The sequence below is a fragment of the Anabrus simplex genome, chromosome 5 (genome assembly GCF_040414725.1).
Source record: "Anabrus simplex isolate iqAnaSimp1 chromosome 5, ASM4041472v1, whole genome shotgun sequence".
NCBI classification, from domain to species: Eukaryota; Metazoa; Arthropoda; class Insecta; order Orthoptera; family Tettigoniidae; genus Anabrus; species Anabrus simplex.
In genome coordinates, this window is record NC_090269.1 from 96,114,638 (window position 1) to 96,128,468 (window position 13,831).

General features: G+C 41.3%; 1 protein-coding gene across 2 annotated transcripts in view; it reads left to right on the plus strand.

Annotated features, from left to right (window-relative positions):
• Window positions 1-13,831, plus strand: part of Pdk1 (Phosphoinositide-dependent kinase 1) — a 411,719-nt gene that overhangs the window by 358,053 nt on the left and 39,835 nt on the right. The window contains exon 1 of one of the 2 annotated variants that reach the window (XM_067147017.1): window positions 5,755-6,007. The exons of the other annotated variant lie outside the window; for it this stretch is intronic. Within the exon in view, the coding sequence (XP_067003118.1) occupies window positions 5,915-6,007 (93 nt within the window). The 5' untranslated portion in view covers window positions 5,755-5,914. Of the gene's footprint in view, window positions 1-5,754; window positions 6,008-13,831 lie in introns of those variants that run through there. 2 annotated transcript variants of the gene reach the window in all.

Sequence of the window (13,831 nt, forward strand, 5' to 3'; positions counted from 1 at the left end):
CTGTCCGAAAAATTCGCCAAAAAAATCCGGAGTTGGCTATACAGTTCGGATCGCGCAACTGTGTGCTTATATTCGGAAGATGGTTGGTTCGAACCCACGGTTGACAGCCCTCAAATTGATTTTCCGCGTTTTCAAATTTTTTCACCAGGAAAATGCCGAGTCTTTCCAATCCTAGCCCTTTCTTTCTCTGGCGTCGCCGAAAACTTTCATTGTATTAGTGCGACTTTAAACCACTAGCCGGTTAAGGTCGCGCAGCTGTGAGCTTGCATTCGGGCGATAGTGGGTTCGAACTCCACTGTCGGCAGCCCTAAATATGGTTATTCGTGGTTTCCCGTTTTCAAATCAGACAAGGCCACGGTTGCTTCCCTCCCACTCCTATCCCATCGTCGCCATAAGACCTATCTGTGTCGGTGCGACGTAAAGTAAATTGTGAAAAAAAAAACCACTAGCAAAACAAAGATGACTTCCTAGAAAAATCACCTGATAATTTGTGTTTGGAAATACATCGGTCTTAATGGCAAACTGTGCTGAAAGCGTGCATTCATATACAGTATCTTGGAGCTTGACAAGAGGTGCATCGAGTTTGATATGAAAATTAAAATCATCAGTGAGCTGCATTTAGGGTGGTTGCCCAGGTGGCAGATTCCCTATCAATTGTTTTCCTCATATTTACATCCATTTATAATAGTTTACTTAGCTTTTTCGTAAATATTTTCAATGAACTTGAAAATTTAGTGAACATTTCCCTTGATAATTTATTCCAATCCCTTACTCCTCGTCCTATAAATGGATATTTGCCCCAATCTGTCCTCTTGAATTCCGATTTTATCCTTTTAAAAGCTCCGCTCAAGCTTATTCTTCTACTAATGTCATTCCACGCCAACTCACCACTGACAGCTCAAAACACACCACATAGCCGAGTATCTCGTCTCATTCTCAAGTCTTCCCAGCCCAAAGTGTACAACATTTTAGTAACACTACGCCTTTGTCGGAAATCACTCAGAAGAAATCGTGCTGCTTTCCTTTGAGGTTTTTTTTTTTTTTTTTTTTTTTTTCCGGTTCTCGTATCAAGTAGTTCTGGTGAGGGTCCCACACACTGGAGCCATACTCTCTAACTGCGGTCTTACCAGAGACTTATTCGCCCTTTCCTTTACATCCTTACTACAATGCCTAAATATTCTCATAACCATGTAAAGAGATATGTATCCTTTCACAATACTTCGTTAATATGATTACCGTAATTAAGATTGTTACCGTGTTTTTGTGGTAGTTATGCGTGAAAGAAGGTGCGGGGTGGTGAATAGGTCTCAGGCTACGAAATTAAAGTGAATTTAAAATTTAACAAGGTTATATTTTCTTTTCAAAATCAAGAAATAACAAACATGGCAGGTACAGAGTAGCAAGGCAACAAAAGTACAATTACAGTATTTACAGGATTTGGGCTTCGAGCCCCGCGATCACAATCCTTGAGCAATTAGCTCAGTTTTACCCCAAACACAAGTCTCAACAGAGGGGCAGAGAACCCCATTCATGCCTAGGAGCACTTGCTCCAAAATACACAGTAAGGCCTCCTTGAGGCGCGCAGAAAACAAAATTTTCAGAAAAAGAGCAACTTGCTCTCAAAATTCAGGCCTGTCAAAGGCCCCACCTAATTCCACTTTCAAGCTGTCCTTTCAGGACATATACACAGGGGTAAAATACCCAACCTACTGAGGTCTGTTAAATGATAAGAAGGTTAATTACATGACCTCTAAAATAACAATTTGAGAGGAGGCGATCTGCACTCCTAATACACTTGTTTTTAAAACCTAACCTGGCTCTAGGCCACTAATGCAAGGGCTAATCCCATACTACAGAGGTGACTTTAGAAAAGAACAATTTGCTTTACGTTAACGAAGAATAGGTTGAGAAAAATAAGTTCACCTCAAAACAATATGATTGGGAGCTCGAGAGGGTTAAGCACTCTCTATCCCGATATGCAGTTTAAAAGATGGAATAGATACAAGTTTCTTTACATTTTAAGGAAGGTTACATAATGGAAAAACTTCGGACCCGCCCCGAGAGTTAAACTGCTGAGCAAGCAAGAAAAGAAGTAATTAATCGGCCATTACCTGGTTGTTGACTGCCGCCGAAGAAAGAGGCGCTTCCCGCCCCCTGCTATGTACTTTACACACGAAAAGATGGAACAGAAGTGGCCCGGAGACCCTAAAATCAGCAGTTTATATACTCTCGCGGAAAGTTCGAGGCGTTAGGGGAATGAGAACACCCTCCCACAAACTCTTTATTCGGTAGGATACAGCAACATATTCAAGTTGGGGGAAGATACATCCGATTGGTCAGAAATTAATGAAAGAAATTCGGGATTGGCTAAATTTAAAACAAGGGGAAAGAAAGGGTTAATATTGCCAACTTAAACAATGACAGAAGGAAATTTAACAAAGAACAAACTTTTGAAATTAAATTTTCTCCAAAAGAACAGTTCTTTTTCTTCGCACTAGGGTGCACTATTGTAGTTCTTCAGTAGTGTCCTCTAGAAGAGAAAGTTCACACTTCTTACTATCGGTAAAACAAAAATACATCAAAAGTGGCACAGTTCAAAAACTCCAAACTTTCCAGGTAGTGACATCTTCCGAGAAACTTGAAAATTAATACCGTCGATAAAGTTCAGACTTCCTCCAGCAGAGGAGTTTCAATTGGCGCACATTTTAAATTAGCGGCGTAGAGGTGTACCGCCCGGTACAAAGATCATTCCTAATAATAACACCTAGGTACTTACATTGTTCCCCATGAGGTTCTTTTACCCCATCAACACAATAATTTTTTTTTTTGCTAGGGGCTTTACGTCGCACCGACACAGATAGGTCTTATGGCGACGATGGGATAGGAAAGGCCTAGGAGTTGGAAGGAAGCGGCCGTGGCCTTAATTAAGGTACAGCCCCAGCATTTGCCTGGCGTGAAAATGGGAAACCACGGAAAACCATTTTCAGGGCTGCCGATAGTGGGATTCGAACCTACTATCTCCCGGATGCAAGCTCACAGCCGCGCGCCTCTACGCGCACGTCCAACTCGGCCGGTAACACAATAATTAAAACTGAGAGGACTCTTCCTCTTGGTGAAACTAACAACTTGACTTTTCATCCCATTTACTTTCGTACCATTGTCTGCTGCCTATCTCACTAGAATATATTGTGCGGTTAGGGGCGCGCAGCTGTGAGCTTGTATCCGGGAGATAGTGGATTCGAATCCCACTGTCGGCAGCCCTGAAGATGGTTTTCCGTGGTTTCCCATTTTCACACCAGGCAAATGATGGGGCTGTATCTTAATTAATGCCACGGCGGCTTCCTTCCAACTTCTAGACATTTCCTATCCCATCGTCGCCATAAGATCTATCTATGTCGGTGCGACGTAAAGCCTCTAGCAAAAAAAAAAAAACAAAAAAAAACAAACCATCTTTGTTAAAGTCCCCCTGCAGTAGCTCACAGTCCTGCAGCTCCTTTACTACTCTATACAGTAAAACAGCATCCGCAAATATCCTTATCTGTGATTCCCGATCTTTACTCATAGCATTTATATATGTAAGAAAACGTAAAGATCCAATAATACGCGCCTCCCCCCCTCTCCTCTTAATCATCACTGGATCATATAATGTTTTACCTACTCTAATTATCTGAGTTCTCATTTCTAGAAATGTAGCCGTCCATTCAACTATTTTGTCTAGTCTATTTGCCCTCTCTTTTTGTCAGTAGTATCCCATGATGTACCCTATCAAAAGCCTTGGATAGGTTAATAGCGATACAGTCCAGTTGACCTGAATTTGAAAGAGCTGCTATATCTTGCTGGAATCCTACAAGTTGAGCTTCATTGGAATAACCTTTCCTAAACTCGAGCTGCCTTCTATCAAAACAGTTAGTAATTTCGCAAACGTGTCTAATATAATCAGAAAGAATGCTTTCCCAGAGCTTGTTAAGCTGACTGGCCTGTAATTTTCCGCTTTATGTTTGTCACTCTTTCCCTTGTACACTGGGGTTGCTATTGCACCTCTCCATTCATTTGATATAGCTCCTCCATGCAAACAGTAATCAAATAAGTATTTCAGATAGGCTATGGTATATCCAGAAATCTTATCAACCCCAGCTGCCTTTCTAGCTTTCAACTTTTGTATCTTTTTATAAATGCGTTTAAAAAAAATCATAGGTAAATATCAGTATTTTGCCATTATTAGCCTCCTCCTTTATCAGGACATTATCTTTATATCCAAATACCTTTACATATTGCTGCATGAATACTACTGCCTTCTGTAAGTCCTTGCATATGCGATCCCCTTGTTCATTAATGATCCCAGGAATGTCCTTCCTGGAACCTGTTTCTGCCTTAACATTTCCAAGACTGAAGAGATGTAAGTAGGTGAGAAATCTAAGATGATTGATTGTCATGTCGAGTATACAAGAATGGAACAGGTGGATCATTTCAGGTATTTAGGATATGTATTCTCATCAGGATACTAGTATATTAATGTTTGGGCCACCAGTTCATTGACCAGTCTGATGCTGTTTACCATGCCACGTTATCCTGTGCCAATATTTCTATGTAACTACTATATCCTACATCTAATCTGAATCTGTTTGTCACCGGGCGAGTTGGCTGTGCGGTTAGGGTCGCGCAGCTGTGAGCTTGCATCTGGGAGATGATGTGTTCGAACCCCATTGTCGGCAGCCCCGAAGATGGTTTTCCGTGGTTTCCCATTTTCACACCAGGCAAATGCTGGGGCTGTACCTTAATTAAGGCCACGGCCGCATCCTTCCCACTCCTAGGCCTTTCCTATCCCATCGTCGCCTTATCTGTGTCAGTGCGACGTGAAGCAAACAGCAACAAAAAAATTAAAAAATAAAACATGTCTTATTCATGCCTTGGTCTACGCCTATCATTCTTACCGCGTACGCTTCCCTCTTCTGAGCGTCTTAAGATCTGTCATATCATGTCATATCTCTTCTCCTGGCCAAATCGTTAGTAACATAGAAGTGAAATTGATTCAAAGTGCATTGAACTCGTATTTGCGACCAATGATATTCCGTAACAAAGAGAGACAAATGCGACGATGGTTAGATTCAGGTTTTAATGCATAAGAGGTGTGGAACTATTAATAAACGAGCCCACAGAGCTAGCTGCAAATAGAGGATTGTAGAGGCGCTTAGTTAATTCACAACCGGGCGAGTTGGCCGTGCGCGTAGAGGCGCGCGGCTGTGAGCTTGCATCCGGGAGATAGTACGTTCGAATCCCACTATCGGCAGCCCTGAAAATGGTTTTCCGTGGTTTCCCATTTTCACACCAGGCAAATGCTGGGGCTGTACCTTAATTAAGGCCACGGCCGCTTCCTTCCAACTCCTAGGCCTTTCCTATCCCATCGTCGCCATAAGACCTATCTGTGTCGGTGCGACGTAAAGCAACTAGCAAAAAAAAAAAAAGTTAATTCACAGAGGCTTGCAGACTGATTGCTGAAAGGCATGACAATCTATCATGAAGGTATATGTAGGTCTATGTGTACATGAATAATGTTTTGGAATGGCTTGCAGTTCTTTTTAACTTGTACGGTTCCCCCTGGTGCTTTACTTGTCGTGGGCGGGAAGTGTGCACGTGTATCGGTCAGGATGGACTGCATTTGAGTATAGATCGTCTGGTTTCCCCTTCTCCCTGTCTCGTTTTGGGCGGGAGAGTTGTGCCCAGCGTGGTGTAGCGTAGGCGCTGGAGTAGAGCGGAGAGCGGGGCAATGCGCGCGCTCATTGCCTCAGTCAGTCAGCTCTGTGCTGTGTAAGACGTCGGACGTGTTTTTGACAGTTAGCCTACAGTTATTGTGATAATGGTCTGTGTTAGTACAACTCGTGTTTGCTAACAAGTGTGTTGTGTACGTATCGTAATTATGAATTCAGAGAAACATTCCCGCGGAAGCGTTATTGTATCAACTTTAACGAAATTTTTGAAGCTTGGAACTCACGCGAAAGCAAAGAGAAAGGTAAGGGGAGCTTTTAGCACAGTATTTGTGTCCTAGAATGCGACCTTTGAAGGACGTCCGTAACCATTGTATGTACAGTTGTTTTGTGTTTGTTCTCAACGAAGACCGTTGTGTGGAGAGTTCGCTGCAGTAGTATAATCGATGGCCTACTTTGTGTTGCGATAACGTAGCTCAGTAGGTCACCCTCTGTGTGGACATTGAACTATTTTCAGCTTTTTTTTCACCTCCGATCGAGCTTATGTGAAGTGCATTCTGTTTTGGTAACTGAATTCGAGCTCTCGCTTTTCAGGATATACTTTCCTGTTTACAACTTCGTGCTTTTCATAAGCTCAGAGCATATCCCGATTTATACTACGCGTTTTCAGTTTGTGTTTATTCTTAAATTTCCCGACTTCAGGATAAGTTTTGGGGCATTCAGGGTATTTATTTTGAGGCATCAGTGATAGCGTTCTCGTAACTTGGTTGAAGGGCGTATCTGCAGATTGCTGTTTAAAAGGAAAGCTTGTGTGTCATCCTTGGTAATTAAAAGGTCAGCTCTCCTGGTGGACCCGCTCAGACATCTGCTCCGAACACCTGCCTGACTGCTTTAATTGGGCCCACCTGCTCCCTTGTCCTCCATGGTTGTACATTTTACTTCAGCATTTGCTGCATTGTCCTGTTCTTTACCTGCAGCCTGTTTCCACCAGCTGTCGGCTCACCATGGAGATTGCCCAGAACACGCTCGGTGTGAGCAGACCTAACGGCAACTTGCTGCTGTTCCATCCCGAACCTTGTTCTCCTTTTCGCTTGAGGTCGCGTCCCTATGTTTGGCACTCGCTGCAAGTGGATTGCCAGACAGTTATAGGAATGTCTGTAAAGAGAAAGTAATGCAGTTATTTCTCAACTGCATTCCTTGGTCACTGACGTCACTGCCGTGGGATGTTGCAGGCTTTGGTGGAGTAATACGGGGTGGGTAACACCATAATCCAGTCCCCCCCCCACACACACACATCTTTCAGAGTATTGTGTTCCATCCTTATGTAAACAGTTGTGTTGGTGATTTTTGTGATATCAGTTTACTTTTTTTACTGTGTTAGGCATATAAAATAGGTTATAGTTTGAAACGTAGCGCTTCATGTGAACATTTTGTTAGAATTCTTAAAACTATTGAAGTTGGGGGATATTATGGAACTCATTGTGACCCCTAATTGAAATTATACTGTGACTCGTAGAATAGCCTATAGCAAAGTACCTGACGTACTTTCGAATACAAGTTGGATCTGTAAAATATGGGTTGACGGAAAATCCTTGTTACAGACTTTTTTGATAAATAAGCCTAAGTCCTCAAATAAGAGGATTTTGAAAGTCATCTTGCGGCGACCAATTTTTGTGCGCTTGAATTTACATTATGGAGACTCGGCTTATCATCTTAGAACAGATTCTGATTTTATGGAATAATGGGTGTTTATTCCTGAAATATTTTTAATAGTAACATGCTTACGCAAGCACTTTGCTTCGTTGTACGGTAGTACTATTATTGTCGTTGCCGCCCGTCCTGTGCATGTGTGGTTACTAAATAGTTAGGAAAGAATTAACCGCGATATCCGATAATCTGTGTGGGTGGTCATCAAGACTTCAAAAGTGACTGTTTCGAATTATAATCCAGTTACCTAAGTAATCTCAATATTTTTCGTTGGTAGAGTTCGTATTCAAAGCCATATTCAGTACATTGTTTATGATCGTGTCAAAATAACATTTAGAACTGCGAAACTGTGAGACTACTTAGGCTTTCCTTGATGCAAAGAATATTGTCGAGCCCCTCCACAGTTGTTAATTTGCGGTTTGTGACGTGGTATTACATAGGAGACTGTACGTTGTAGGGATTGACTTCTAATTCTTATGTAGCTCTTCTTACTTCGTCACAATTTCATAATGTTGTTTAACTGTGAGCAGTGCCCTTGTAGGACAGACATGACACAATCCAATGGCCTTCGGATATACCCGGATATAATTCTACCTTGGCCCTGATAGTTGTGTAATATAGGCTACAGTAGAACTTTGTTAATTCTGACGTTTGCAATTTGAATTTCTTTAATACCGTAGTTTAGGATCGTGCTGGTGCAAGAAACATAAATGAAGTCGGGAAGCTGAGAAAGGGTTCAAGCTGTTGCCCTCCTGAGGATATGTTCCTTTATTAAAAATGTATAGAGAGAGTTGAATCTCTATTGACTGCGTGATGACTTTTCATTTGTCTAGATTTGACATCCTCATATTTCTTGAGCCCATTAGCCAGCACCTTCTTGTGTTCTTCAGGTAGAGGTCCTCCTTTCGGGTTTTTGGTTCCATTTTATAGCCTCGGTACCTAATTACCATTTATCAAAATTTGACCTTGTCATAAATTTCACGACAACCTGAAAATGTGTCCATGTTCTTTGAATATTCTTCTAGGTATATTTGGCAACAAAACATGACGGCCTCAGTTCCTGTAAGTGAGCAGGAAGCCATCAGTCCACACCCTTCTGAGTTACGGAGTTCTAAGTGAATCTTGTTTGGTGTGGAGAGGTTGCCAAACCACTTTCTTCCACACACTTCAGTCTTTACTCCTTCGTGACGAATGTAGTGTTGGTAACAGTTGGCATTATTAATAGTAAATAAATAACACCGTTTACATCGAATTTACAAATAGTGATGTCTATAAAAATGTTTTATTTTTGCTCTGGCTCTTTTGGTGCTAGCGAGTTAAGTTGATTTGGCAACTTCGGCTACAGTAGACGCAGTAAATCCTTTAAGCCGCTAATATACACTGGGTTGCCGCCGAAGAGAAGTGGTATGAGGCGACGTCATGTTTTCTCCCAAAGTATAACAAAACATTTGAGTATCTGTGAAAGTCGAGTCATTAGGCCTAAACCCAGAACTGCACGTGGAGTTGATGGATCGCCGTAAACAGATTAAATGACAGTCCACTGGCCCCTGAAGACTTCGGGAAGCACCCATCACGTGAATAAATCAAAGAAACAAATATACGTTGATGATTATTATCCGTTAAATTTCCCTGTTGACGATCGTGTGGCGTAGTACACACGTTCATTTCCTCCTAATGCGGAGATTGCGTTTGACGGATGTTTTTATTTTCTCTCTGCGTAGTTTCCTATGAGATTGCATCATGTACGATCATAATAGTACTTCTTACCGTTTTTAATATGCCATAGTCGGCAGGGTTGCCACTCTTCTCGAATTTCCTAGGAAGATTTTTGGATCGCGGAATGTCCCGAATTCTATTTGTTGTCCATGAATTAATTTTAATTATATACGCGAATAACTAATTTCTATTTAACGAGGTTAGTCATTGGAATATAGGTAGTGCAGAGTATATCAAAGCAAGAACTCAAATTTCTTTTTAAATTTTGATTTAAGGTGCTGTAATTTGTAGGTTTTGTTAAAGATGGAGCCGCATGCTCTCAGCAATAAAGAATAGAAGATAATATAAATAAGACGTGGATGTCTTAAAATCACTGTTTGCAGAAAATAAGATATTTCATTTGTGAGATTGTATGTACTTTGTAAGTTGTAGCAGTCATAACATAAACATTATTTTTTGACCATATGAGTGTATTAACCATTTTAAAACTTAAATACCATACTATCTTTGTGCTTCAAATTTGTTACCGCTATTAACTCTCTATAAAAGTTTGGATTGGGAAGAATTGAGAGAAAGAAGAGCTGCTCGACTAGTGGTATGTTCCGAGCTGTCAGTGGAGAGATGGCGTGGAATGACATTAGTAGACGAATAAGTTTGAATGGCGTTTATAAAAGTAGGAAAGATCACAATATGAAGATAAAGTTGGAATTCAAGAGGACAAACTGGGGCAAATATTCATTTATAGGAAGGGGAGTTAGGGATTGGAATAACTTACCGTGGGAGACGTTCAATGAATTTCCAATTTCTTTGAAATCATTTAGGAAAAGGTTAGGAAAGCAACAGATAGGGAATCTGCCACCTGGGCGACTGGCCTAAATGCAGATCAGTATTGATTATTATAAAATGCACGTGAAAACTCTCACCCGTATGTGTATGATGATTTTTGATTCCAAGTCCCGAATTTTCATGTTTAAAACGTGACATCCCAGGAACGATATAACATCAACCCTACGTCTTTGTATCTTACTCCCACTATTGACTTTTAGCAAAAGGTAATCATTATTGGTATGTACCAATACGTTTGGGGTGGTTAGGGTAAAGAGCTTGCCATAATGCGGAATAGGCGTTGCAAGTTGTTTTGTGAAATGTGTGTTTTTCCACAGCCTAATAACTGATAAGTTATTTTTGCCTGTCTCCGCTGGAGATAAGGCGACGTGGGTCACTGCAACTTGGCGTAGTAAACAGGGAGAAATAGGGCCGGCTTTCTACTCTCCTTACCGAGAAACCCAACACCGCCCAACACTGTAACAGTTTTCAAGGAAGTTCAGTCACCTTGAATGTGTATTCTTGGCGTACTTGGAAGCATCGGAGTGGGCGGGTTTTCACCGTGAGTTGTTATCGCTTGTACTTTCCCGGTATGTGTGACGTAATGATCGTGACATTACCTATTGCGTCAGAAACCATTGTTTAGATCCTTAATGCAGGTACAGAATATTTTTGTTCCTTTGAGCCTGAAGATTGAGAGCCGGGTAGGGGAGTGTTGATACCACAACATGAGGAAGTAAATGTGCCGGAAACTAGAGAATGTGGTATGGGGAAAACTCTCCAGGATGTGTTTCGTAATAATAGCAGGTCCAGTGTACACAGTGAAGCTTTACCCTTTTTATTTTATCCTAGGCATGTGCGCTTGGTTTAGCTTTCGTCCATTTGATGGATACAAAGAGAGTTGGCTACCAGGAAATAACAACTATCTGTTCCCAGGTCTTCGCTAAGATGGGTCTAACACTGTTCGTGGATCACTCTGACGTTAGTGGCACACCTGCTGGTTTCCATCGAACTGCACGTCATGCGCTAAGTAAAGATGGGGACTTTGCGAAGATTATTACATGGATAATAATCTACGTACCATACGGGAAACTCGCTTCACTGCCCAATCCATACGGGAATAATTGAACGTCTTAGATCACATCAGTATACTGGTATGTCACCTTGGGTTAGAATTAATGAAGGGTCGGTGAGAGACAGCAATGGTCACAAAACGGTGACATACCGACTGCAGACTTAGGGATGCAAACCTTGCTCAGAAGCAGTCGAAAAAAGTGTAACAGAACAACTTAGTTAACTCGAATTTGTGAATAATTCATTTACTTTTAACAATGGTCCTTGACATTTCTATGCAACACAATCTTAGCAGTTTAATTCGAAGTAAAAATATCATATTAGAACTCTCATATTTTCAAAAAATGTTTCGTAATGGAAAATAATGGTTTATTGTGCTGATGCTTCAAATGGAAGTAGTTGTGAAGCTAAGAAAATAGTTCAAGGCTGTCTGAGTGTGTTCTTTGAATAGTGTTCTGGGAGCAAACTTTGAGTGTCAGTAATTGTTTTAAAACGAAGCCATTTCTTTCTTCAGTGTCGACATAGTTAATAGAACTTCTAAGCTTTTCGGTCTGTTGGAAGTTCGACTCTTTGGCTGAATGGTCAGCATAGTCGCTTTCGATTGCCGGCCGTGTTCGTTACTTCCCCTGGCTCGGGGACTCGGTATTTGTACTGTCCTCAACATTCCTGCAACACACACACAACACTATCCTCCACTACACACGCAGTTCGGATACATGGCAGATGCCGTCATTATAGGGCTGCACCAGGCAAGGAATCTTCTTAAGACGTCTCCAAACGGAAGTAGACGGTCCACACGGCCAACTCCGATCTTGGCGTTGCAGCCATGCCATGTGGATTTATTGGAATATCTCTCAGGATCATTAATGCAGTGATTTACCGTTGTCTTCTGCATTAATGCCGTTGACCAAGCTGGTTCCTCCGCCTTTGGGAACAATTTCTTGTCCCCAGGACAATAGAGTGCCCTTACCCATACCCGCTCATTCACTCTCAGAGACTGTTGGCACTTGGTTTAGGGGATCTCTTTATACCGGGAGTTAATCGGTCCCTTCAATCTTTAGCCGCCTGCATGTAAAATTATTATTTTTATATGCAGTCGTTGCCCCCTTTCTACCGCGCGGAGGTGAAAGTCAGGAATCCGTCACTGAAACAAGGACCAAATGGCATTTCCTTGTTTCTCTGGTTCTTGAGAGAGGAGGCAAGGAATAGCCACACTAAATTTTGTTATTGTGGTCTCTCGAAACATGAAATGTCGCTTGCTGTTATCAGTTAAGATTGTCCATTAAACAAGACTGCTTAAATACATTCATGTTACCAGTCGTAGAAAATACCGGTGGTTTACCCCAGTGAGACGTTGGATTCGCCAGTTGGAATACCGTACTCCCCCACGACACTGGTCGACTATACAGTTGTGACACCACTGCAAGTTATGTAGATAAGCCGAATGCAGCGAATGGGAAAATTTTTGATCAAGAGATATTGCTATTCACTTCTTCCTTCCAGTCTCCAGTGACTCGCGTAAGTTTATCATTTTGTGACACAGCCTCTGTGATTAAAATCATAATATACAATGCACCGTATTTTACTATTGTTATATTTTGCGTCACTTAATATGTTGGTACAGTAGGGGTTCGTTCTCTCCTGGCACCTGTTAAGACCATTGACAAATAGAGCGGATTTTGCGCGTTTTAATAGTTACCATTCAAACCTGAAGGCTCCAGGTAATCGAAGTAAACGATCCCGTACTTGCCCACGTGTTCAAAATCATGCCGTTATCCTTCTTTTTTTTTTTTTAATCTCCGAAAACCGTAAAAGTAGTTAGTGGGACGTAAAGTAAATAAACAATTTTTAAAGGAAAGTCGATAATGTATTTGGAAGAATACCAAAATCCTGTTCATTTATAACTCGGACCTTTATGAGCTAGTCAGGGTTTTGTATTCGCCGCGTTTTCTTATAAGCAGATGCATGATGGTAAAACTTGCAAACTGTACTGAACATAACACACTACATTTCACAATTTAAGTGAACCAGGTTGGCCTTAGTGCTCTACTGATAAACAAAAAGGCGACGCATGTAGTGCCTACTGCAAACACTTCGCTGTAAAAGAAATAAGCAATGGTTCATGCCCTTAATAGTTCTGGATCGACAGCAAAGCCTAGCCGTTGTTGCGTAATAAATCTACAATTAATGACCAACTGTCCCCTTGCTTCACCCTCCAAGTCGTCAGTAGCCGGTGAAATGTCTCCTTTTATCTGATGAGAGCTGTCAATGAACTCCCCGCGGAGTTCTGGGTTTTGGCCTGTAAGACTATTCAAGAAACATGTCCTCAAACGGTTAAGAGCTTGAATCTTTAAGCTTCGTACAAACTTCAGTTCCATTTCCAGCACCAGCACGATTGTACACTACTTTTCTATTCTTTTATTTTTTGAAAATATGGTATTTCTTATATCTAGGTTGCCAGGGAACACGAGTACAAATTTGCCAGTATGGAACCGAAGATGAATTTTATCACATGTACTAAGTAGGCTTAATAAAAGTCAGAACTGAACTATATGTATGCCTACGATATATACTGTAATTTGGTCCTAACAGTACAACCAGTACAAGTAAATCGTGTTAATACTATGCTATCTATCTAGGGGAGAAGAGAAGTCATTTGACTTACTAGTTTTTCCTGGCAGCCTATGTATATTTTTTTACCTCAAATTAAACTTGCATTTTAAATTATAGTGCCAACAGATCTGTAATTCACTTATATCATTGCTCCAGTAATGACAGTCGTGCATGCACCTTCATTGTGTCATACA